Here is a 26,927-nt window from a genome sequence, read left to right on the forward strand (position 1 = left end):
TGTTCCGAATAATTAGGAATAAACCGTCTATAATATCCCGCCAGCCCCAAGAACTGCCTTACCTCATTTTTGGTCTTGGGACATGGGCAGGTCGCAATAGCGGCTGTCTTATCAATTTGGGGACGCACCTGTCCGTGCCCTAAGTGGAAGCCCAGATACCTTACTTCCACACGCCCAATCGCACACTTCTTTGGGTTGGCCGTGAGCCCTGCTCCCCTCAGCAACCTCAGGACAGCCCTCACATGCTGCATATGCTGCTGCCAATCATTACTAAATATAATGATATCATCCAGGTAGGCAGCTGCATATGCAGCATGGGGCCGCAGAATCTTATCCATGAGACGCTGAAAGGTAGCTGGTGCCCTGAACAAGCCAAATGGAAGGGTAACATATTGGTGTAATCCAAACGGCGTTGTGAAAGCTGTCTTTTCTCTGGACAATGGAGACAAGGGGATCTGCCAATAGCCCTTTGTTAAGTCCAATGTCGAATAAAAACGAGCCATGCCTAGCCGGTCAAGCAACTCGTCAACCCGGGGCATTGGATACGCGTCGAATTTCAACACAACATTCACCTTGCGGTAATCCACACAGAACCGGACTGAGCCGTCCGTTTTCGGAACTAAAACTATCAGGCTCGCCCAGTTACTATTGGATTCTTCTATTACCCCCATGTCGAGCATAGCGTTTAATTCAGTCTGAACTACTTTTTTCTTATGATCAGGTAAGCGATATGGCCGGCTGCGAACTACCACGCCCAGCTCGGTCTCAACAAATTCTCCATTGATAGCCGCCCAAATGTTTGGAGTTTTGAATGTTTTGGAGTTAAATCGTTCGACCAGGCCGTCGGTTTGTGGGTGATAAACGCTAGTTCGGATCAATTTAATGCCCAATAATCCGTACAGTGCGCGTAGCGTACGTGACATAAACGCCGTGCCCTGATCGGTGAGAATTTCTTTTGGAACCCCCACCCGGGAGATAAGACGAAACATGGCATCCACAAAACTTTTAGCGGAAATGTTGTGGAGGGCCACCGCTTCAGGATATCGTGTTGCATTATTAACTATGACTAATGCAAAGCGATGTCCTCTTGCCGATCGCTCTAATGGCCCGATGAGATCCATACCAATTCTCTCAAAGTGGATCTGCATTAAGGGAAGAGGGCACAAAGGCGCTTTTGGGGCGGCCGGTGGGTTCACCAACTGACATTCCGGACAAGACGCGCACCACCTGCGCACGTTGTCATGAATGACTGCTCCAGAGGAAAGTCATCACGCTCTGAGAGAATCAGTCTCCCGATTTCGTTCGGTTCCCCTGAAGCAGACCCCAACGGTCCTGGCTCAGTTTCTCCCACCTGTACCCGCACGGTCTCCTTCCGTGCCTTATTTCCCCAAGAGGGATCCGCACATAACGACCCCAATAAAATCATAAACGCGGGCCAATCCTTTCCCAAAATTATCGGATACCGGAGGTGGGGACTAACCGCCACCTCTACACTATGCTTTTGTCCCCGGAATTGGATAATAATTGGGAAAACCGGAAACTCCACCACATCCCCGTGTACGCACCACACCTTAATCACGCGGCTTGTATCCAATGCCCCCGGTTGAATCAGGCTTTGATGGATTGAGGTTTGGTTACATCCTGAATCCACCAAGGCCTATATGTACCCCCTTTGATACTCACAAGTATTTGGTAATCGCCAGCCTGACAAGGGGTGACCTGTGGGACATCCGGGACCCGGATCATCGTGCCCACCTCCATCACTGGACACCTATACCAAAGTGACTGAGAAAAACTGTTATACCTTGTACTGCCCCCTTTGGGAAGTATCACAGTTTGAAAACGCTTTTTGTAGCCAGCCAAGAGTCTTTCAATTCTTGTTTAAGGTATCTTCGCCCAATATTCCTTACAAAAGTCTGGTCCCACTTTATATTAGGTGGCCTTAACTACTATGTACTTACATAAAAAAATAAGTACAATGTACTTACTGTGTTCACATTGTATTGTAAAAGACTTTTGCTTCTATTGAGGTGGGATAGGGGTAAGGTTAGGGAGAGGGTTGGAGGTATGGGTAAGTTTAAGGGTGGGTTAAGGTGTGAAGTATGGGTCAACAGTGTAATTATAAATGTAATTACAGAAATTAAATACAGTTGTAATCGCATGTTGTTGTTTTTTAAATATAAGTACAATGTAAAAACATGTATGTACACAATAAGTACATTGTACTAAATTATTAATTAAAATGTAAGTACATAGTAGTTAAGGCCACTTAATATAAAGTGGGTCCAAAAGTCTTCCAGTTCTTTGAGATTTCTGGGCTGTCTGTCATGCACTGCTCTTTTAAGGTCTATCCATAGATTTTCAATTATGTTGAGGTCAGGAGATCATGAAGGCCATGGCAAATCCTTCAGTGTATGCCTCTTGTTGTAATCCAGTGGATTTTGAGGTGTGTTTAGGATCATTATCCATTTGTAGAAGCCATCCTCTCTTTAACTTCAGCTTTTTCACAGATCAATCATCAAGTTAGCATCCAAAATGTGCTGAAATTTTTTTGAATCCATTTTCCCTTCTACTCGTGAAATGTTCCCTGTGCCACTGGCTGCAATACAACCCCAAAACATGATTGATCCTCCCCCCTGCTTAACAGTTGGACAGGGGTTCTTTTCATTTAATTCTGTGCCCTTTCTTCTCCAAACGTACCTTTGCTCATTCTGGCCGAAAAGTTATATTTAAACCTCATCTGTCCACAGAACTTGTTTTCAAAATGCATCAGGCTTGTCTTTATGTTCGTTTGCAAACTTCAAACACTGATTTTTGTTCAATTTGATTTTCTGCCAGATCTTTCTGGAGGGATATTTCTTTCTAATATTTTTCTTGGTCTTCCAGATCTTCCTTTAACTTCCACAGTTCCTGATGACTGCCATTTCTTAATTACATTCCGAACAGAGGATATTGGCATCTGAAAAGAATTTGCTCTCTTCTTATAGCCTTCTCCTGCTTTGTGAGCGTCAACTTTTTCAGTTTCAGTTTTCTAGACAACTGCTCAGAAGAACCCATGGTGCTGATTGTTGGGGCAAGGTCAGATGACTCTGGGCATTTAAAACCTTTGAGATTGACATCACCTGGTCGTTCAAGATGATGATTGAGAACAATCAATGACCCTGTCAGGTCTCAGCTTTCCAAAGGAGGCGGTGCATCCTATAAACTCTGCAAGGTGCCCAAACTTTTGCAGACACCATTTTTTGTTTTCTCTTATTCTGAAAGTGTAAATGATGGAAATAAAATCTAACTTTTTTTGACATATTATAAGAATGTCTAATCTGTATTTTGATGCCTTTTGGAGATTTTTCTTTATGCACATTTAATACAAATATTCACCTGCAGGTGCCCAAACGTTTGAGCCCCACTGTATATATGTAATGCTTAATAGCATAATGTTTTATATATATCCTTTTCCAGCTTATTGTGGGAGCAAACGGGAGTGGAAGGACCTGAGGTTGAGTAAATGATGACATAATCTTCATTTTTGGCTGAAATGTTCCCTTAAAATGACAATTACATGATGATGACTGTGTCAGGAATGTCAGAGTCTGTATTTCAGTCAATAAAAATGTGATTCTTTCTTGTGAGTTAACACCAGTAGTGGATGAAGTACGGAAGTAAAAGTAGAGATATCTTACTAGAAAATGTATCTGGTAGAAGATGAAGTCATCATTTAGAATATTACTTGAGTAAAAGTTTTAAAATATGTGATATTTATTTATAGTATGAACATAATATATATACACGTACACAGAGTTTGATTATGTTCAGTTTTGTGTTAAGAGCCACTTTATCTGGTATAAAGACTCTTCCATTCCAACATAAGAGAACTTGTCTGGAATCTGCATCTGAACTGTCATTTAGACTCACTTACACAGTTCAATGCAGCTCAGAGGGGACATGGATGCATTTTTCTTGCAGTTACAAATGCATAGATAATGCTTGGTTTCAAACAAAACGTTTAATACTGATATATGAAATTATTTAAAACATTAAAACGAATATACTTCGGGGAAATGCATCGGCGTAAAAGTATCCATTTTTAATAAGTTTTATACACTTGGTTTTACTACAGATAAATGGTAACTACCAATTTACCATTATTTGCTATGCTAATCATAGTTTAACCATGGTATTTGTAGTAAATCTGTAGTAAAACTGGTAATACAAATAGGTTTAAAAAAGGTTACTACACTATTGAGTTTCTTATAAATACTTGAGTACTGTAACGAAGTACTATTACTTTATTACATTACCCCACTGGTTTGCACTAACACTGCAAGAACGAATTCCTTTGGTAGGTGTGACGCGCTCGGGTCGCGGTGACGTCACTTCCGGGATGTTGTCAGACAGAAGTCGTCTCCGTCGATCGCAGTCGGTGTGTGTGTGTTTCCACTTCGACGCGTTGGGTTCAAGCCGCGGGATGGACCGGGGTCTTTGCGTGCGCGGTGCTCGCTCGTCTGTCCTGTGATGCGGAGCGGAGCGCTCGTGTCGCCTCTGCGGGGATCAGTGTCGCGGGAGCGCGCTCAGACAGGATGATCCGCTGGATCCGACAGCAGCTGGTACGAGCCCTTTAACTCTTAACTTTCTTACTTTGCTGCTTTGGTAAGTCTCGTTATAAAGGTTAGCGTGGAAGGTCTGGCTATTTAAATCATCTCGCGACGAATTGAAGTGCGTTTAATAAAGGCGCGGGTCAACGTTTCGCTTGAATTAAATCATGGTTTGTTTTGTAAATGTCAGATGACGTTATCGAGAGATCGAATAAAGAGTTAATTCAAGGTGAACGGCGCTGTTTTAAAGTCGTTTTGCGGCTCCTCGTGATTGCGGGTTGTTTTTGTTTGTATGGTCTGCTGATGTATTTGTTTGTTTAGTTTGTTTCCTCCTTTCTGACAGTTGTGTAAGGCGTTAGCTGCAACCGATCTCGCGCTGCAGAAGTTTGACAGTCACTCGTGGACTGTGATCTGACCTGTTGACTTCTCGAGGTCTGAAGGCAGAATTCCCCTCTAGTGAATTAATCTGTTGTTCATCTGTCATATCATATATTAGTAAGTTAGGCCTGCTATGCTGTCAGATATCTCTGTTTGTTGTCTTATATAATTAACTTAAGATTTTAATGAAACAATATCGCCTCCGTATATGATTTAAAATGTCGTTAAAGCAAGCATTTATTATGTAAATATTTCTTGAGCATTATATACAGGTACTTTTCTGTCGTTTATTATAAATTTTTATTTGTTGTTAACTATAGTCAAGATATAATTAGCAAGTTTGTTTGTGTGTGTGTGTGTGTGTGTGTGTGTATATAGGTGCTGGTCATATAATTAGAATATCAGCAAAAAGTTGATTTGTTTCACTAATTCCATTCAAAAAGTGAAACTTGTATATTATATTCATACATTACACACAGACTGATATATTTCAAATGTTTATTTCTTTTAATTTTGATGATTATAACTGACAACTAAGGAAAATCCCAAATTTAGTATCTCAGAAAATTAGAATATAAGTTAAGACCAATACAAAGAAAGGATTTTTAGAAATCTTGGCCAATTGTAAAGTATGAGCATGTACAGCACTCAATACTTAGTTGTGGCTCCTTCTGCCTGTATCACTGCAGCAATGCAGCGCGGCCTGGAGTGGATCAGTCTGTGGCACTGCTCAGGTGTTATGAGAGACCAGGTGTCTCTGATAGTGGCCTTCAGCTCTTCTGCATTGTTGGGTCTGACATATCGCATCTTCCTCTTCACAATACCCCATAGACTTTCTACGGGGTTAAGGTCAGGCGAGTTTGCTGGCCAATTAAGAACAGGGATACCATGCTCCTTAAACCAGGTACTGGTAGCTTTGGCACTGTGTGCAGGTGCAGAGTCCTGTTGGAAAATGAAATCTGCATCTCCATAAAGTTGGTCAGCAGCAGGAAGCATGAAGTGCTCTAAAACTTCCTGTTATACAGCTTTGTTGACCTTTGACCTCAGAAAACACAGTGGACCAACACCATAGACAGTAAAAGAAATGGACACAGCGACCCCATTGGAACTCAATTGAGACAAGTGAAGCCCGTTTTTTAGCACTTCCGGTTCTGATGCGCAGACTCAAACGAAGCTTGACGACGTCAGCAACCTGTCTGACAGATGTAAATCTTCTAGTAGCTGTGCGTGCAAACTGCCATCGTTAATCTTGCAGAGACGGCGAGCTTGAGCGGGGAGTTCTTTGTCGTGAGCGAGCAGGAGTAAGTATTTTGATTAATTATTTCGTATAGTATTTTAAAATGTAACGCCAGTACGCCATATTAAGTTAATTGTCTGCGAGCTTCTCCACCTGTCTGTACAGTAATGCGACAGAGAGTCGAGTGGTTATGATGCAATCGTTAGCCTATTTTTACAAAAATTGTTTCTACAGGGCCATAATGTAACATAGAAGGTAATGGAGCCCTTTATACATTGTCGTGTATCTTTAGAAATAAATAATGGACAAACAGAGTCTTTAAACGCCTCAGATGTAAAGTTATTTGCTGTCAAAGTGACGCCAAAATGAATAAGAGTCAATGGGATGCTAACGCAAGTGAAGTTCTGCTACAAGATGGCGGCACGCAGCCGACTTCAACTTCCGGTCGACTTCCTTGCCGCCTGACCAACACCAGCAGATGACATGGCCCCCCAAACCATCACTGACTGTGGAAACTTTACACTGGACCTCAAGCAACGTGGATTGTGTGCCTCTCGTCTCTTCCTCCAGACTCTGGGACCCTGATTTCCAAAGGAAATGCAAAATTTACTTTCATCAGAGAACATAACTGTGGAGCACTCAGCAGCAGTCCAGTCCTTTCTGAAGCGAGATGCTTCTGATGCTGTCTGTCTCTTGACACCAGGAATGAGAAGCTGAAACCCATGTCTTGCATACGTCTGTGTGTAGTGGTTCTTGAAGCACTGACTCCAGCTGCAGTCCACTCTTTGTGAATCTCCCCCACATTTTTGAATGGGTTTTGTTTCACAATCCTCTACAGGGTGCGGATCCTCTCCCTATTGCTTGTACACTTTTTTTCTACCACATCTTTTCCTTCCCTTCTCCTCTCTATTAATGTGCTTGGATACAGAGCTCTGTGAACAGCCAGCCTCTTTAGCAATGACCTTTTGTGTCTTGTTCTCCTTGTGCAAGGTGTCAATGGTCGTCTTTTGGACAACTGTCAAGTCAGCAGTCTTCCCCATGATTGTGTAGCCTACAGAACTAGACTAGAGACCATTCAAAGGATTTCAGGTGTTTTGAGTTAATTAGCTGATTAGAGTGTGGCACCAGGTGTCTTCAATATTGAACCTTTTCACAATATTCTAATTTTCTGAGATACTGAATTTGGGATTTTCCTTCGTTGTCAGTTACAATCCTCTTAATTAAAATAAATAAACATTTGATATATTTTATATTTTAGACTCCACAGGAAGTGTGTTTAGATCTGGTTTAATTTCAGCCACTGCTACAATGTGTCTGCAAACTTGTGTTTGACTGTAAAATCTAGAGATGGAAACAGTGGATGGTAAAGAGCCATGTCTGTTTTTCCACATCTTACGGGTGTTGTTTTTTCCCCATCTGTGTAATTGGGCTTGTGCTAAGTAATCTGTGTATTTTGTAACAGTGTTCCTGCAAAGCTAAAATTGTTTTCAAAACTTCCTTCATTTGATAGTTTTGTAATTGTTCCTGTCAAACAATCAATCCAGTTTGAGTTTCTTTCATTTTTTTTAAGTCTGTTGTTCATATTATAGTTCAGGTATTGTGATCACTTTTCCACTACCAACCATGTGGATTCAGTTCCGTTCTCTTTTACACACGTTATTACACATCCTAAAATCACCCCTGGAGTGCCAAGGCAAGCAGAGTCATCCTATACATGATAGTTCAACACAAAATACATTTGAATTTAATGTCAAGGCATTTTTTGGCTGCAATACAAGCAAATGTAGTAAAATTTATTAAAGGAATAGTTTAAAAAAACACAATCCCTCACACCCTCACACCTTCCAAGATATAGATAAGTTTGATGCTCTGGAGTGAATGGGTGCCGCCAGAATGAGAGTCCAAACAGCTGATAAAAACATCACAATGATCCACAAGTAATCCACAGCACACCAGTCCATCAGTTAACATCCTGAGAAGACAAAGCCTTTGTGTTTGTAAGAGATAAATCCATCATTAAGGTGTTTTCGAACCTTTAAACAGTTGCTTTTGGCCAAAATTTGAGTCCATAATTCATAAAAGCCCTTCCTCCAGTGAAAAAGTCTGTCCCCTGTTGTCATTCCCATTAAAATCCTCCCACAAAATGTTTTGTTTAGAGCTGTTTTGGACGGTTTTCACTTGTAAACAGTGCTTGATCTGTGCCTTTTTCTCTCCTGATTCAGACTTTTTACACTGGAGGAAGCGTTACTATGAATGATGGATTATAGTTTAGCCTGAAGCAACGGTTTGAAGTTAAAAACATCTTGATGGATTTGTTGTCTTCTCAGGACATTAACTGATGGACTGGGGTGGTGTGGTGTCGATTTGTGATGTTTTTATCAGCTGTTTGGACTCTCATTCTGACGGCACCCATTCACTGCAGAGGATTCCACTGGTGAGCAAGTGATGGAATGCTACACTTCTCCAAATCTGATGAAGAAACAAACTCCCCTTTCAATTGGCTATTGTGCCCTGACACTTTTGTATGATCACAGGATTCATCATGTTGGCTTTAGGCATTGTTTGCAGATTTATATTTATGAATCTCCATTTCAGGCATCGTGTTACAAATCCATGTATTCGCTTGTCTGGGCTGAGGTCTTGTGTTTGTAATGCTGACTGATATATTGAGACGTTGCATGATGAACAGAAAAGGATAGGTGTGTTCTAAATCATGTCATTATGCATTATTCCATGACATTTTGAAATATAAATAGGGAGAGTAGTGCATTCACTGAAAATTACAGGTACATTAACTTACTTGAAAGTGGCACCAGAGTCAAATCTAGTATGTCACAGAGGTTTGGTGGGCTCTGTCAATTGGGGCCTCTAAATAACTAGGGCTGTCGCATTGAAGGAATTTCCCTTGTGGTAATTTTGAGTGGCCCAATTGCGCAATATATGCAGTATTATTGACATATTTATTTGTGTGTGTGTTATAATGTAACACATTCATGATACAGAAACCAAAATTAAACAGGGCGTTGATACAGGAAGTGAAGCAAATAGAAGAGCATGTCAAAATAACAGAACATAAACCTGACATTTCCAGGTTTCTCAGCAGCAGAAGTCTTCACAGTTGGGTAAACCTCTATGGCAATAAATGGGAGACTACCACAAATATATATTTTTTGCATTCCCATTTGCTCAAATAGCAAAAGAAACACTCAATGATAGAGAGAGACTGATAATGGCAGTCAGACTGAAAACTATGTCAAATTTACGGTCACTCCCATAGACACTGCATTAGAAACACCCTTTCATTAGCAATTATAAAAAAAGCCCTGCAATATGTTATTACTGCATACTGTTTTATAATGTACTATAATACTGAGGTGCAGGTAACTGCCACTAGTTGCAATAAGTAGTGTAAATAGTTTTTTTTTTTGTTTTAAAAAAAGTTCCTGGATATTTTTTAGTATTAAAACAATTAATAACAGCTTAACATTATTTACCTTTGCCTACCTTTGGGGTCTTTGCTAGTATATTGCCTCAGTTAGTTCTTTATAGATTGTTTCTGCTGCAATGCCTTAAAGTTAAACCAAACTTTTATTTTTACGGGTTGCTGTGAAACCTTTACCTTTCTGTGTGTATATGATGTGAGGATAGTTTTACTCAAACGAAATGGTCAAATACTCATGTCAGTAAACAAAACCGCACGTCTGTGCCATTCATTGACACAGAGACACGCAGAATTCATATTTAAATATAAATCGTTTTGCGGCTTAATATTTACAAATACTAGTGGGAGTGTGCTAACTTGTGTTCAGAAATGCCCTCACCCGCCATGATTTAAAACGGCGTGTAACATACTGTAAATATTGTGTCAATTTATATCGCTGTCGACCGGCTTACGTCACGTCCCCAGTACACACTGTTGGTGCGAATGCAACACTTTAAATGGTATTGGGGAAAAGTTCACCCAAAATCAATAAATCATCCCAGTACTTTAATACTGTACATTTAGTTACATTTAGCGGTGCAAAAGGCCCTATTAAAGGATCTTTTCTCACAATGTTTTATTCCTTCATTCTTCTACCCTAACTTACACAAGGCTGCTTATGTTTCTTCATGCCCCAGTGAATCATAGGAGGTGTTTTGTTATGGCAGAGCTTAGATTCAGGGCAGAGCACTAAAGCCTGATGTGATCTCACTCTGTTTGCTTTTCTGCTGCCAACGTCATCTTACACAAACTCATCTGCTGCCATACCAGCTGCTTCCAGCTCACAATCACATAACTCATAAGAACTCAATACATTTGTATTTAATATATAGTTCATGCATAGTATATACATTTTCAATTTGATATTTAGTAGCTCTGGCTGTTGAGTTAGTATTATATTTGATTAATAGCTATAATGCTTCTTGGTCAGAGTGTTTGTCTGGTGAAGTATCAGTGCAAACAAAGTAGGTATGTAAATGTGACCAGGCAGGACATCTGCTGTGTGTCATAAGGTTGTGTCTGTATCGCGTCTAACAGCAGTAGGACTGTCAAGAAATGACTTTTCCATTTTCAGAGCATTTTCACATGACGGAGTGAATGAAATGTGCTGAGTAACCTCACAACCATTCATTAGCAAAGGAAACCGCTCTTTCTTAACATAATAGCCAAGAAGTGATTGCTTCTGGGAACATATTAGGCATGTTCATTTCGGTTATTTTTCCTAACCGACGCTAAATATCTGATTATTAAATGTGAACTGACAAGATTATTTTAAATTAGAATTGAATTAAATTCGAAAGGATCAGTGTCTGTGACCCGTTAGAAATATTGTTTTCCAAGGATTAATTTTACATGTGAATAAAGCAGCAGACGACAGAACGTAAGGATTCACGTTCATCATATCACAATCACACACCTGCAGCGCTTCTGTGAGCAGAGAAAAACATAGTAAAGCTAGGCATTATATATATATATATATATATATATATATATATATATATATATATATATATATATATATATGAATAAAAAGGCTATACGAGAAATATATTTTTACTTAATACATTTCAGTTCAAGGAAATAGACGGCAGAAAGAGGCATCCTAGTTTTCTTCAGGCTTATATTAAGCACAAATATTTGTTTTTATTGCGAATGTTGGGGTGCATGATAAATATTGGCCGATAATTAATGTGCATCTCGTCAGTAAAGCCGGTTTCTCTAATCAGTGCTAGGGATGGGCGATATATCGCATGCGATTGTCACGCGCATTTCGTCAGTAAAGCCGGTTCCCTGATTAGCGGTAAATCGCCATCACCCGCAACCGAAAAACGGCACAAGTCTAGTAGAATGTCATCTAAAATCCCTAGTATCTGATCTCTTTTGGACATTCAGTTGTTTTATTTGTCCTTTGTGTTTGGAGCAAGTTAGCCGGATGTTTCACACAACTCAAGCTGTGTGAGATGTGTGTTTAGGAGCTTGTGTGCGTTGGCTTTCAGTGATTGGGAGTAGCTGTGAGTCACTGATGGCCTTCCTGACTGCTCCTCTCATTAGCTGCAACTTCCCAAATGAATGTTTAATTAAAGGTGCTTAAGTGGAGCGGCAGACTCATTCTTCACAGTGAAAGTCACAGACTGTTAGATGAGCGTCCTCTCAAACTGCCTTAGACAGAATTAAACTCATGGAGCAGTAAAGGAAAGCGTCACAGCTGTGCCTCACGTCTATTTGTTCCTCTGCTTTGGGAGAAGAGATGTGGCATCACTTGCTCTCCAATTAATTTGATATACTTGATTAGCTGCCTCTTTCTGCTGTTGTGCTGAATTATTACAGTTTGGGTTTCATTATCTCTGTAATGTGGATCATTAGTACATGAGATATTGATATTAACACACAATTGAAAGTGCAGAGTTACGTGGCACTGAAGCTGTTTGTTTTGGCAGAACGGGTGCTTCCAAGTTCAAGAAGTTAGGAGCACCAACAAAAATTTAGGAGCACCTACTGTATATTAAGGAGTGTCATAACTGCCAATTGAGCGGAAGAACTGGCAACACCCTGATGATTTAAAGCTTGAACAGTTGATCCTGATCCTGAGTTCTTTGTCACACACTTGGCATTTCTTGTTCGTGATTGTTCATTCCGATTGCTCATGTTTTAGAAGCGATTAAGCTTATTCTGATTTTTTTTTTTTTTTTTTTTTTATAAAGCAAGAGACAGTAAAAACGAAAATGAACAAGACGTTTATTTGGTCTATTACAGTCTGTATCTGTAGCCATGAGAGACAACCACAGCATTTAAATGATGATCCAAACAAAGATGCTGCATACAGGAGCAGTTTCAGATAAAGGGTGGAGCGGTCACTGTATCGGCTCACAGCAGCCACATACTGTGGAGTAATTTGGGAACATTAGCAGAGAAATGAAGACAGGTCGCACCCCAATTAGGACTGTCACTTTTGAGAAAAATCTAATTCGAATAGATATCGAATATCATGCAATATATGCAAATGTCATGTTCGAATGTATATTCGAATATCGAATAAAAAGTGACAACCCTAACCCCAATAATTATGTGTACTCGCACAAATGCTCCCAAATATATTTTGGGTCACACAAATGACATTTCGGGATGCATATGTGACCAAAACGGTCGCAATTCCGAACCCTGTTGTGTGTCAGATATCCCTCTTTATTGTTTTTTTTGTTTGTTTGTTTTTCATACATTACAGCTTTGTTTGCTGTACTTAGTGTCAAAATATATTGAAATAATTTCAATTCCAAATCAGTTACTTGCACTGCCTAATAAGTACGGTTAATTTATTTGCTTTTTTGGTTTAGTCTTTGTGGGGTTTTTTTTTGTTTTTTTTTTAGGTTTATCATAATTAAGTCAACCTAAGTTTTGGTCTAGTGAAGTTTAAGTTAAAGAAATGTCAATGAATTTTAGTTTAGTTTAAATCAGTGAAGAATTCCATGCCAGTTAAACAGATAATAACAATTATTTTGCTCAAAATTGCAGTTGTTTCTGATCCAGATTGATGTCATTCGAGAAAAGTATTTTTTATATTTCATCTGAATTATTGCACCTTCACCTAAAAGCAAGAGAATGACAACTGGTATGGTTTATTTTATTCATTTACTCATCTAGTTTCCTGATTCATTATAGTGCCATATATTAGGATTGCATGATTATGACGACAATCATAATTTTTGATTATTCCCTTGAAATTGTAATTGCGATGATTAATTACAATTATCACAATTTACATTGAATGATATTTATACCATTGTTTGATGCAACTGCATGCCATTTTTTATATAAAAAATAAACAAGCTGGAAACAATCTAACTGAAAAACTTTTAGTGCTTTTCTATAGTATAAAATCTCAAATGTCAACTATGCATCAAATTGGTTTCTTCTTTAAATTATTAAAAGTAAAAATATGAATGGTATTATTATTATTATTATGTTATACTAAAGTTTAAATTAAGATAATGTGAAAACCCCTTAAGATAACATGTAGAAAGAAAAAAAAAATTAAGCACACAGAATAACATAAGTGGACTATGAACGATCAATTGCTGTTTTGAACAATTACGTAATTGTGCCATCCATAATTGTAATCGCGATTAGAAATTCAAATAATTGTGCAACCCTACTATACATGTAAAACTCGAAAGCTAAAACCGCAAAATCCTCAAATTCCTCGAGTCCTGATTTCCTATAACTCTTGTGTGGTTTGAGTGAAATATGAACACAACACAGACCAAATACTTCTAAACGAATCAAACCAGAATGTAATGACCAAAATTAACCCAGTGACGCTATGCAACATGATTTGATGATGTAGAATGAGCGGGGTATCCAAAACAAAAATGAGTGGAGGCCAGACATTGAGCAACGAGGAGGTAAAGTGCCTTTTATGAGCTCTTTGTGAGTTTGCCGGTGGAGAAAATAAAATCAAAAGTACACACATCAATGAGCGCGCAGTCCAGCAGACGATAATAAAGCGGCACTGTGATGTCAAACACTGATCGGTCTGTGCAGCGCCACTTTAGTTTGGGGTGTCCGTTGAGCTCTGTCACGAAATATACGTCATTCACCCGGACAAATCAGGTTGTGATCGTATCACTATGCCTCTAGTTTCAGTATCTTTAGGTTCACAGTCAAAAATGCCAGTGTGAACGCCAAGTGGACCAGGACCAAATGTATTGTTTTCTTTTTTTGGTCCGGACCAAATCAACCAAGTGAACCAAACTACAAGTGTGAACGCACCCTAAAATTACAGATCTTTTTGTGAATGAATTATCCATGTGTGTTTTACAATGGGGTCCCAATGCAGGAGAAAAGCTAGCTCGCTAATTCTGTTTCATTGCCACTTTATGTATGTGACGTACACTGCTCTCGGGATAACACAACGGACAACAGAAATGATCATGAACCAGTGGCAGATTGAAGGAGTTTAACAGCTGCCATGATGTTTTCTGGGAAGTTCACGTTGGAAAGTTTTCAGGAAAGTTTTCTTTGGTGAGGTGTTTCAGTCTACGAAAATAACTCCAGAGCATCTTCAGATTGTGTTTGAAATTGTATTACTCATTTGTTCGGTTCGATTGGTCTTCAGCTATGTATTGTGGCCTTTATAGCACAAGCACACGCTTTGGTATAAATGTGAATGTTTTGTGATAAACTGTTAAAGTTATATTTTGTAATTGTAGTTTACCCCAATACTTGTAGTTATGATATTGTTTTGGTCTGCATCATGATAAAAGTTACATTGTTAAGATTGATGACAGTAATGCAGCTTTTGCCTCAAATGTTTTTATTTTCTATCTATTCTAAGTATTCTTCTAACAGATCTATGAATCCATGCTAACTGATTCTTAATCACAGCACAGTGGCATGAGTTTTGAGAAAGCAGCACAAGATGTTCATGTTGGGACACTGAATGCGTTCCTGAGTTTTACTCTTGGACAGTGCAGAGGGGAAGTGGAATGGAAACACACAAGGGTTTAGTCAAAAGATTCAGGCTGTAATTGAACGCATGTGTTGCAGATGGGGTTGGATGACGTGGCCGTGTAACAGAGGAGATTTCCCAGCCTGGAAGCACAGACACCGTCTGTCAGAGGCTCAAGGTTCAGCAGTGAAGGGAATATTTCCAGTGTGCTGCTGCAGAAACATTTGCATAAAGCACTAGGTGGACTGAGAGTTTGTGTCTATGCAAAGAGCCGTCACATGTTCCACAAACCAAAGCATTACATGTTGTCAAGTGTGAGGAAATTCAACCCTTCCTGGAACCTGGGACTAGATTTACAAAAGATTCTTAAGAATGAAACGGCTAGTGTATTTTATTCTTAACTTGAGAATAGTTAATGATATTTAGTAGTTCTAAAAACATCACTACTACTACTTCTTCAAGGTGCAGTCGCATTAGCAGAATTTCAGGTACATTTTGTGTAGAAAACAGGTTGTTTAGTCTATTGTCAGTAGCACAGTTCACACAGAAGTCTTTCTCAAAGCAAGCGTCTGATTTCAGCGTGAACGTGAGTGGAATCTGTGTGGGAAACCTTCCTGACTTCATGTGATACTTTCAATTGTGTTGATTTCTCTTCAAATGACTGGAGTTTTAGGATTGTGCGTTTTAGGATATATGTATATTAGCGCCCATACACAATGTGTTCAGTCTAGAGAGAGTGCAAGTGAATGCATCAGACCAAAATTACCATTTAAATGTTCTAAGAATTTAGACCTATTTGAGAATTTAAGAATGTTCTATTTGGAACACTGTCACAGAACTAATGAATCTTTAGAATCTTAAACACATCTGCGTCAGTCTGGCTTCCGATGCTCAGTAGAGGATGTGCGTCTGGCCTGCAGACCAACAGAACGTCAGAGAGCAGTAGGAGGTCGATAGTAAGTGATTTAGCTCTCATGTGCTGTGAAAGGGCCTCTGTAATGAATTGTTTGCTGCACACTAACTGAATTAATAATGACTTTGCCTTCCCATCAGACTCTTGGCTTCTTCAGTGCACTGTTCTCCTGCTGTCACGGTTTCACCAATGGCTGTTTGGTGTCTGTGGCTGTAGGTGAAATATTTAGCAGCACTGACCGAGCCATCTCTCCTCATCTCTCCCAGGGCTTCGACCCTCCCCATCAGAGTGACACACGCACAGTCTACATAGCAAACAAGTTCCCCCAGCACGGCCATTATATTCCTCCCAGGTTTGCAGACAACAGGATCATCTCCTCCAAGGTAAGAGCAGACCGCATGATTGCTCTCAATGCTTCTTAAAAAAAAAAAAAAGGCATCAATCCCTTGACTCATGTGTGCATGTGTTTCCCTGCTCACGTTGAGAATTTGGCAGTAAAATCCTCCATGCTGTTTTGTTTGCTTTTTTCTAGTACACCATATGGAACTTCATCCCCAAGAATTTGTTTGAGCAGTTCAGAAGGATCGCCAATTTTTATTTTCTCATCATCTTCTTGGTTCAGGTAAGCCCAGGTCGTGTGATGATGATGATGATGATGATCTTCGTCACCAGTGATTCCCACAGGAGAGCTGCTGTAGCTCGAGAGCAAAATGACTTTCATATTTAGTAAATACATTTTGAAGCTATTTTAGTGTCTTGAAAAAGTAATACAGGTTCAGCGACATCAGTGCTGGATATAGTTCCTGTCGGTAAAGATTATGTTGACTACAAACATCTCGGTGGTGTTTAAGTACAACACGACAGCAATCAAAACTCTCGACATGTCATCGAGCGTGAATCACAGCTGATATTATGCTCTGAATTCACTCTGTGACTGGATTCCAGCTAGAATGACCGGATATTATCTGGGAAAATCAGCATAACTAGGAACATGTGACCACACCTTTAAACTCATTGCAATATAAACAATATGTTTTGTTGCCAACATAGTAATAACACAAATATCGTTTGGATTTATGATAGATAGTACTCTTAAGAAAAAAGGAACAAAAGCTGTCACTGGGGCATTACATTTTAAAATTTAAGGTACTTATATGCACCTCTTTGGGGTTAAGGGTTAGGGTTAGGGTTTGAAAGGGTACTGTCCCAGTGGCAGCTTTTTATATTAAAATAAATAAATAAATTCTGAGATGAAGCACGTCTCTTGTTTTCTCAAAGGCAGTATATGACACAGTTTCTAACCCGATCCTCTCTCTGCTCTGCAGTTAATGATAGACACACCCACTTCCCCTATAACCAGTGGACTTCCCCTGTTCTTTGTCATCACAGTGACTGCCATCAAGCAGGTGAGTGTGTGAGCGTGTGTTCATGGATCAGGATGTGTGTGCAGGGTTGTGCCAGAGTGTCAGGTGTCTGTTCTTCGTAATCCCGCTCTCACACACAGGGATATGAAGACTGGCTGAGGCACAAAGCCGACAATGAAGTGAACGGAGCACCTGTGTTTGTCGTGCGCAGCGGCAGTCTGGTCCAAACCAAATCTAAGAATATCCGAGTGAGTTTCAGCCCAAAACACTTCCTTGTCCCCGCAGTCGTGTTAATAAACAGCTTCTTCAGTCATTCAGACTGGTGTATATTCCTCCTGTGATCTCTTAGGTAGGTGATATTGTGAGAGTAGCCAAAGATGAGACGTTTCCTGCGGATCTGGTGCTTTTGTCATCGGATCGGGCCGAGGGGACGTGCCACATCACCACCACCAGCCTGGACGGAGAGACCAACCTGAAGGTCTGAACATATTGTCTTTGTGCTCACTAACAACAGCATCTCACTCAATTTCTCAGAGAGGTTTCTGAATAAACACAGTAGTCGCAATTCTTGAATTTCGTTTAGAAAGTGTCATTTATGATAGTTTTTTCAGGTTTCCATGAAATTGTATTGCAATGTTTAACCACTTCACAAATAAAGCGATCACAGATTCACCGTCTGCGTCTGGCTGATGTCTTGATAGAAATGGTTTAATGTCCAGATGTTAGGGTTTGACAGTGCATGCGTGTGTGTGTGAAGTCAGAAGTGAGATGTGTGAGATGACTGTAGCTCTGTGCTGGTGTGCAGACGCACTATGCGGTGCCAGAAACAGCGGTGTCTCAGTCGGTGTCGCGGCTGGAGTCTCTGCAGGCCGTGTTGGAGTGCCAGCAGCCCGAGGCAGACTTATACAGGTACACCATCAGATCACCCAAATCCTCCTCAGACCCGGGAGTCCTCACACAGCATCTGCTCTCCTCCTCTCAGGTTCGTCGGGAGAATAACAGTGACCCAACAAGGAGAGGAGATCGTCCGGTGAGACCAGCTGTAGATCTGAGATCGATACGCTTCTGATGTGTGTGAATTGTATTTCGGTTGTTTATTTATTCATATTTTTGGTTATTCCTTTCAGACCTTTAGGACCAGAGAACCTCCTGCTTCGAGGAGCAAGATTAAAAAACACCAAAGAAATCTTTGGTACGGCATTCACACCATTAGGGTCCAACAGCATGGATTCACAATGGACTTTATTTCGTAACTTATCACTGCACTTTACTCCTGAAAACAGTTTGTGTTTGTAATCTTTAATCAAAGTTGGGATCTTTCTGAAACATGTAGAGCGTAACTGTATGGTTGTATCGTGCAGGTGTGGCCGTGTACACAGGCATGGAGTCCAAGATGGCTCTGAACTACAAGTGCAAGTCCCAGAAGCGCTCTGCGGTGGAGAAGTATGTGTGTCATTTCTGCTTTACGTCAGTGCTCCGTTACGACCACATCATGTTCTCGCCTCTCTCAAACAGATCCATGAACACGTTTCTCATCATCTACTTGGGCATCCTGCTGTTTGAAGCCATCCTCAGCACTATTTTGAAGTACGCCTGGCAGGCGGAGAACAAGTGGGACGAGCCGTTTTACAACCAGAAGACCGCCCAGGAGAGAAACTGCAGTCAGGTCGGCTTATGAGGCTCATATCAGTCTAGATTCAAATCTGGCAGATCAGGTTTCATTAAGACTTTCTCCTCACAGATCTTGAAGTTTATTTCCGACTTCCTGGCGTTCCTGGTGCTGTACAACTTCATCATCCCCATCTCGCTGTACGTGACTGTGGAGATGCAGAAGTTTCTGGGCTCTTTCTTCATCGGCTGGGACTTGGATCTGTACCATGAAGAGAGCGACCAGAAGGCCCAAGTCAACACATCAGACCTCAACGAGGAGCTGGGCCAGGTGTGTGTGTGTGATTAGATCTGTAACACTGCCTGAGAGGAGTATAACCATACTAATGTTGCGCCCGCAGGTGGAGTATGTTTTCACAGATAAAACAGGAACCCTCACGGAGAACGAGATGCAGTTCAGAGAGTGTTCTATCAACGGGATCAAATACCAGGAGATCAACGGGAAGCTCGTCCCTGAAGGAATGACTGAAGACTCTCCAGACGGATCGCTGCCTTGTTTGGTAAGCTTCAGTTTTACCGCTCGGCTGGGGAGGATAGTAGTGCAGAGACACCAAACTTGATGTTTGTACTACAAATGGAAAACGGAGTCAAAATAGTGAATTTCTATGTTGTGTGAGTAGGGCTGGGATAAACGATTATTTTTTAAACTATTAATCTAGCGATTATTTTTTCGATGCATCGATTAATCTAACGATTATTTTTCCCAGACCAATTTGATTTCGATCATCTCCCCATTAATTGACTACTAACATGTACATGTTGCTTTAAATATCTGAATGAAAAAAAACATGAATTCCTTAATATTGCAATATATGTTTATTTTATTATACTAAATTAAAGACTGACTAAGAATGCATTACTTTGCACTTGTATAGAGATAGCATTCAATAAAACCTTGATGCCTTGAAAACACATTACTGAACACATAGGGCCTAGCTTACTGAAAAAAAGTTGATGTCAACTTGATGTCTAGCATTCAATAAAAAAGGTCATCCAAAATACTTGTTTAAAGCAATTGAAAGAATACAGTAAACAATGTAAACTTGAGGGCTTAAGCTAATACAGAGAGTGCTTTTCCAAAAAAAATTATAAATAAAAATTAACAGTGGGAGCCAGCAGCCTGTCATGGAGAAAAAAAAAATCTCCGAATGCTCCACGTGAAACTTTGGCAGCGCTCGTGTAGTTTGAAGACTGTGAGTGCGCTAACGCGCGTGAAACTTTGGTGTTTCTCCCTTTTTCTATCGTGTATAATTATTTTGATTAATATGCACGAGGGAGAGAGAGAGCAAGAAGCGCTCGTGTTGTTTGAAGACTGTGAGTGCGCGCGCAGCCGGGGCTCTCTCTCGTACGCTCCCTGTCAGGCAAGCAGTCATTATATTCTACATCACTCACCGATCGAATAAGGCTTTGACAGCCGCCAAAAAAAGATCAGTGCATAAAAACCCCTGGATTGGTTATATAACGTTGGACAGAATGTTGATCCGGCCATCGTTTATATTCAGCGCACATAAGGTCAACTTTTTGCAAATGTTTTTTAGAGAAATAAAAACTCTAAGTTTCATGAAGTTTGGATGATATGGTCACATGATACAGGCTTATTAAAGAATATGGGCCACAGCCAAAACCATATCGGCCGATATCCGCTAACCAGGGGTCAAACTCGAGTTTGACTCGCCTGCGCTTAACGATTAAGTTAACGTTCTTCTGATACTTTTTTGTCAGAAGCATATCTAGTTGATGACATTTCAAGCAAATCAGAACAATAGCCAGGGATGACAAGGTTTGACGAAAGAAAAACTTGGAAAAAGACGGATATGATCAGCTTATTTGGGTAGACTTAAGTTTGGGGACACAAAATTTGGGGAGCAAACTTGTTTTCACACAACATACGAATATATAAATGTATGTAACACTAGGCCATTCAGATTTGGCGTTATTAGCCAATAAAAGATGATTGGCAGCTGGCGGCAATGTTTTTTATAAATCATTTTAGAGGAAATGTTAGGAAAAGAGGATGCTTCTTTTCAATGTTCATACAGTTATACCTTGATTAAAGATTTTCAGTTGTAGCACCGTGCTATTTTGACACACTTTGCTTGGCTTTCTAATGAATATTGAATGAGAAAGACATAAAATAGCCTCATGAAATACAATAAAGTGTGTGTGTGTGTGTGTGCACCTTTCAGAGCAGGGAGGAGGAGTTGTTCCTGAAAGCCGTCTCACTGTGTCACACGGTTCAGATCAGCTATGATCAGACGGATGGGCCGGGAGACCCCTTCTCACACGCCAACGGCTTCTCGCCTCAGATGGAGTATTACGCCTCGTCTCCTGATGAGAAAGCACTAGTGGAAGCCACCAAGAGGTGTGTGTGTTTATGTGTGTTTTTATGTCAATGTGCCAGATATCTTCTTTTGACCATGACTGTTAAAACATGAAAAACACATATGGTGGACTCTATCTTTTGACTGCAGGATGGGGGTGACGTTTATGGGAAGCCATGGAGAAATCATGGAGATTAAAACGTTTGGAAAAGCAGAGAAGTACATCACACGCTCCTGTTTATTTTAGCTCGCTAAATGTGAGCCAGAGTCGTCTGTTTAACAGCTGTCTTTCGGGCCGCAGGTACAGACTGCTCCACGTTCTGGAGTTTGACGCGGACCGCAGGAGGATGAGTGTGATTCTGCAGAAGCCCTCAGGCATGTGCCTCTGAACACACGTGTGCGGTGCATCACTGAAGCGCAGCCTGACCCGTTATCTAATGACCTTCTGTCTCTCGTCAGGTGAGAAGGTGCTATTCACGAAAGGAGCCGAGTCCGCCGTTCTGCCCTACGCCACGAGCGGCGAGATGGAGAAAACCAGAGTCCACGTGGATGAGTTTGCTCTGGTGAGCTCTCTACATCATGCTTGCTCACTACTTCACTCGAGTTACTAGATCTCCTATGAAGACTCGGTCACATTACTGCTACTCAAACATTTGGGTGTGCGAGCGCCTGCTGAACTTCTTCTTCAGACATCTAAAAGTCTCGCTGAAATGTCGAGGTCTGGTCTGAGTTCAGCTTCTTTCATTTGAATGAGGTTGATGAGAGCGCTGCAGTTCATTAGCTCCTCATTATCAGCTGACACACACACACACACACACACACACAGCTCTCGGAGGATTGTATTGAGACTCATGGGATGTTTCAGACACAGCAGCCACATTGAAATGCCTCTCCACACACTGAATGCTCTCTGTGTCTGTGCTTCTTAGCCAGCAGTTTATTCTCTGTTCTCCTTTACACCTATCTTTGTGTTACATCGTTCTGAGTATACTACAGCAAATCCACTCCTTCATTTGGGTTTGAATCAGTAGAATGGAGTTTCTTCCTCAGGGTCATGTTGGTGTGTCCCGTCTCTCTCTTGTAGAAGGGTTTGAGGACGTTGGTGGTGGCCTGCAGACACTTCAGTGCAGATGAGTATCAGGAAGTGGAGCGGCGGCTCCATGAGGCCAGAACGGCTCTGCAGCAGAGAGAGGAACGACTGGTCGAGGTCTTCAACTTCATCGAGAAAGACCTGGAGCTGCTGGGAGCGACCGCCGTGGAGGACAAGTGAGTCACACACACACACACACACACACACACACACACACTCTCACACACACGCACACACACACACACACTCTAATTTGATGCTGAGGTTGAGACAGCTACAGTCATTTAAACAATATAAACATGCATAATTGCTGAAACTTAATTTATGTTCGATATTTACTCGTTTAGATCATAATAAATCATTTGAAAATGAATTAAATGGGGAAAAAAAATGAATAAATATGTCCTTTAGATGGCAACTTCTTAATTCTGTAATCATGTTACAGTATTTTTCATAAATAGAACAATAATATAACATGAATACAATGACAAGTATGACACAAATACATCATAGTGCCCTTGCGGACGTGATTGGTCAATACTGTACAATGCTGGCACATTATTGGTCAAATTACTTTTCAGTCATTACCTACAGCAAGTATGAAAATAACAGGAAAACTATATCCAAACCTGAACACTGAGCAGAAAATCCAGCCAGGAAATAAATATTCGGATCCACCAGGTTTGCAAGTTTATTAGATATGAATATATATATATATATGTTTAACTGATATAAATGCATATTTGCTGAAAACTGACAGTAGATGAGAAAGTATTCGCCTCTGGCGTCTGCCTTTCTGTTACTAATAAAAGCCTTTCTCTAATGTTTCAAAGCTTATTGTATTATAAGTGTAGAAAACTTTTAATATCTGACAGTGCACCTGAATTCCTGCTGAAACCGGTGTGTCACGTAATGTTAAACTGATCTTACCTTAAGAGTCAGAGAGAGTAAGAGAAACGTGATGGTCTGAGTTTAGCTTTGGTGATGGACAGCTGTTTCTGTGTGTCAAGTGTGAAGAGCTGATGTTAATCTGCACATTTAATCAGGCCTCGGGGACACAACGAGCCCTGACTACATCTGAAATCATGTGTTTGCCATTCTCTGCCGTCTCCAGAGGAAACGCCACTAGTGTGCTCTGTTTATGACTGTGTGAAGTCCAGGAGAACAGATGCATTTAATCCGGTCGAAAGAACATACTACTGAACTGTTTTTAGCTTATTCTAATATGGTATTGAGTTTACTGTGTCCAGACAAGAAAGTCCATAATAAAGGAACCATTCCACAATATACATTTTATTAAGTAACATAAAACAAAAATCATATTGAATGCTTGACCGTTATAATTGTTTACATGGAAGGCCATTAATGCAAAAATATAAACAACAAAACAAAGCTTTAATAATATAAAGTCATTGTATAATTTGATCAAATTAATGGATAAAAAGTGCATTGATTTCATGTTGTTTGATGAAAATACAAGACAACAACCACAAAACAGTAGAAAATAACTTTCCAGCAAGAGGTAATTCAGAAAAATAAAACCCATTATGTACACAACATCATTGATGATGCATTGTTTAATGTTTGTGTGAAAGGTTTTTATTATAAATATAAATAAATAAATAAATATATATATATATATATATATATATATATATATATATATATATATATATATATATATATATATATATATATATATATATATATATATATATATATTAAATGAGTTTTAGTCCAATCAGTGGTGTGTGTCAGCATTATTTTCATTTACTTTAAATGAAAACCATAAAAATCTAAAGAAAATGCAAGAAAACTGGAGTGAAATAAAATATAAAAATGTATACATTCGAATTTATTATTATTATTATACATAGAATATTTTTTAGCTAGTTGCCAAGGCAAAATTTCTTATTTAAAAAAACAAGTCAAACCACAACAAAATTCATATATATTTTTTTATTAAATTTAAAAGTAAAACCGAAAATGTAAAATTAAAAATGAATGAAAATTTTATTAAAAAATATAAGATAAGATCAATAGTTTAATAGAACAATGGTAAAATTTAATATCAATGATAAAAGTAATAAAAATATGTTATTGATAATATTTTTTGTATTCATTGTAAAAGTAAAATGAATACTTTTTATCAGCTGACATGAGAAAAATCCACCTTATTCAAAACTAGTCACGCAGTTTGCATTCACTCTGTCATTATCACATGACGTCTTCATTACATCAGAATCTGTTATGTGTGATTGTGCTTGAGTTGTTTCTGTGTGCTGTGAGATCCAGATGCTCTGACCGGTGTGTGTGTGTGTGTGTGTGTGTGCAGGCTGCAGGACAAGGTCCAGGAGACGATTGAATCTCTGCGACTGGCTGGGATCAAGGTGTGGGTGTTGACCGGTGACAAGCATGAGACGGCGGTCAGCGTGAGCCTCTCTTGTGGTCACTTCCATCGCACCATGAACATCCTGGAGCTGGTGCAGCAGGAGTCCGAGTGCGAGTGTGCCGTGCAGCTCCGCAGACTGGCCCGCAGGTACAACACCTTCCTCTTTACACCTCCTCCATCCAGAGTGCACCATAGAGATCTCTCTTCTGTGCTGTGTCTGTGCAGGATCCGAGAGGATCATGTGATCCAGCACGGGCTGGTCGTGGACGGGGTCAGCCTTTCCCTGACTCTGCGGGAACATGAGAAACTCTTCCTGGAGGTGTGTAAGAGCTGCTCGGCGGTGCTCTGCTGCAGGATGGCACCTCTCCAAAAAGCCAAGGTGAGTCACCTGACCCCTCCTGACCCCGTCTCTGCTGAGTAGCCCCACACTGGCCAGTTGTTTTCACACTGTTTTCCTGTCGGACACAGTCTTGACCGGTTCTCATAGCGCTGGTGTGTTTGGCAGGTGGTGAGACTCTTGAAGACTTCTCCTGAGAAGCCCATCACGTTAGCCATCGGAGACGGAGCCAACGACGTCAGTATGATCCAAGAGGCTCACGTCGGTATCGGTAGGTGGCCAACAGGAGCTCAGAAGATGTGGCGTGCTATTCGAGATCGAGCTAACTGAATGAAACTCCTCACAGGAATCATGGGCAAAGAAGGAAGACAAGCCGTCAGAAACAGCGACTATGCAATCGCCCGGTTCAAGTTCCTCGCCAAACTGCTGCTTGTGCACGGCCATTTCTACTACATCAGAATAGCAACCCTTGTGCAGTACTTTTTCTACAAGGTACGTTTGGAGCTGTTGGGGAATGATTGATGCTGGAGATGCGTGTTTTAACCACCCTCTGTTTTGTTTTCTTGTAGAATGTGTGCTTTATCACTCCACAGTTTTTATACCAGTTCTTCTGTTTGTTCTCACAACAAGTAAGTGTCTCCCCCTGACATATATCAGTGTGGTACGTTCCCCATTCACATCTGTGCTGTTGCTTCCTGTCAGAAATCAGCCGAAGTCACTTAAGTCTGGCGGTTTCAGTTTGATGGGAGTGGTGTTTGGTTGTCAGTGTGGATGATTAACATGCTCTCTTGTGCTCGGCAGACCCTTTATGACAGCGTGTATCTGACGCTGTATAATATCTGCTTCACCTCTCTGCCCATCCTGGTGTACAGTCTGTTTGAGCAGCTGGTGCATCCAGACGTTCTGCAGAGCAAACCAGCGCTTTACAGGTACAGCATCAGGGCCCTCCTCTACTGGGACTGTCAACACCCACATCTGCAGAGTTCAGAGTTATGTATCTAGGGGAATAGAATAGTCAAAATAGCCGTTAGTTCAACAAAAATGGCAAAAATACTGTAGTTTTAAAATTAAGTGCATAAAATGATCAAACCAGGACAGGTCCAGTGTTACTTTTATTTTATGCAACATTTCTCAACTATTTTTAATAGTTTAAACGTACAGTATGGGATTTTTGGCCACCAGGGGTCACTCAATCAAAATAATAACATAAGACGTACTTTGATGACGTCGGGAAAGAGCGTAAGGCTCATGGGAGTTGTTGTTCATTGGATCACGCGCTCTGTCGCTCCCTATCATTCCTCACTCATTCTAACTCAGTATTTTGACAATCACGTCTTTTCGAACGGAGAGATATATGAATTATGAGACCCTTATCAAATCAATATTCTAGCTAGTAGTAATATATGTTAAAAAAAACACGGTCGCCTTTCGTTAATAATTATAATTACGTTTATTCTAGGGCTGAACGATATGGAAAAAAATTCATATCTCGATTTTTATGCCAGATATCTCGATATCGATACAATACGATATGACTATGTGTTATTTTGCTAAGCACGACCTGCACAACACGTCACTCTGGTTTACATCGTCTTTTCAGAATCCAAAATACTTCCAAATTATGGAAGATGATTTATGTTTTGGCACCAAGTCAGATTCTGCACTGCCACCACCGGCCGCATTATCTCCCGCACTCATTTCTTTCTTT

The 26,927-nt window shown here is 40.3% G+C and overlaps 1 protein-coding gene and 1 long non-coding RNA gene across 8 annotated transcripts in view; one reads left to right on the plus strand and one right to left on the minus strand.

Moving 5' to 3' along the window:
• Positions 1 to 4,433, minus strand: part of LOC113065196 (uncharacterized) — a 5,816-nt gene extending 1,383 nt beyond the window's left edge. The window contains exon 1 of the long non-coding RNA XR_003278950.1: positions 4,299 to 4,433. This is a non-coding gene — a long non-coding RNA (uncharacterized LOC113065196). The remainder of the gene's footprint in view (positions 1 to 4,298) is intronic.
• LOC113065195 (probable phospholipid-transporting ATPase IF) overlaps positions 4,383 to 26,927 on the plus strand; it is a 38,084-nt gene continuing 15,539 nt past the window's right edge. For 5 of the 7 annotated variants that reach the window (XM_026236447.1, XM_026236443.1, XM_026236446.1 and 2 more), the window contains exons 1-24: positions 4,383 to 4,604; positions 16,314 to 16,430; positions 16,580 to 16,669; positions 17,373 to 17,453; positions 17,552 to 17,659; positions 17,761 to 17,889; positions 18,217 to 18,320; positions 18,394 to 18,441; positions 18,539 to 18,603; positions 18,773 to 18,854; positions 18,927 to 19,077; positions 19,153 to 19,350; positions 19,421 to 19,579; positions 21,266 to 21,441; positions 21,551 to 21,619; positions 21,702 to 21,775; positions 21,860 to 21,963; positions 22,485 to 22,666; positions 24,826 to 25,029; positions 25,108 to 25,261; positions 25,388 to 25,490; positions 25,566 to 25,711; positions 25,789 to 25,848; positions 26,021 to 26,148. In XM_026236447.1, the coding sequence (XP_026092232.1) occupies positions 4,578 to 4,604; positions 16,314 to 16,430; positions 16,580 to 16,669; positions 17,373 to 17,453; positions 17,552 to 17,659; positions 17,761 to 17,889; positions 18,217 to 18,320; positions 18,394 to 18,441; positions 18,539 to 18,603; positions 18,773 to 18,854; positions 18,927 to 19,077; positions 19,153 to 19,350; positions 19,421 to 19,579; positions 21,266 to 21,441; positions 21,551 to 21,619; positions 21,702 to 21,775; positions 21,860 to 21,963; positions 22,485 to 22,666; positions 24,826 to 25,029; positions 25,108 to 25,261; positions 25,388 to 25,490; positions 25,566 to 25,711; positions 25,789 to 25,848; positions 26,021 to 26,148 (2,759 nt within the window). In that variant the 5' untranslated portion in view covers positions 4,383 to 4,577. The remainder of the gene's footprint in view (positions 4,605 to 16,313; positions 16,431 to 16,579; positions 16,670 to 17,372; positions 17,454 to 17,551; positions 17,660 to 17,760; positions 17,890 to 18,216; positions 18,321 to 18,393; positions 18,442 to 18,538; positions 18,604 to 18,772; positions 18,855 to 18,926; positions 19,078 to 19,152; positions 19,351 to 19,420; positions 19,580 to 21,265; positions 21,442 to 21,550; positions 21,620 to 21,701; positions 21,776 to 21,859; positions 21,964 to 22,484; positions 22,667 to 24,825; positions 25,030 to 25,107; positions 25,262 to 25,387; positions 25,491 to 25,565; positions 25,712 to 25,788; positions 25,849 to 26,020; positions 26,149 to 26,927) is intronic. The other 2 variants (XM_026236445.1, XM_026236444.1) reach the window with 1 other exon arrangement.

The sequence above is a fragment of the Carassius auratus genome, chromosome 47 (assembly GCF_003368295.1).
Source record: "Carassius auratus strain Wakin chromosome 47, ASM336829v1, whole genome shotgun sequence".
Lineage (NCBI taxonomy): Eukaryota > Metazoa > Chordata > Actinopteri > Cypriniformes > Cyprinidae > Carassius > Carassius auratus.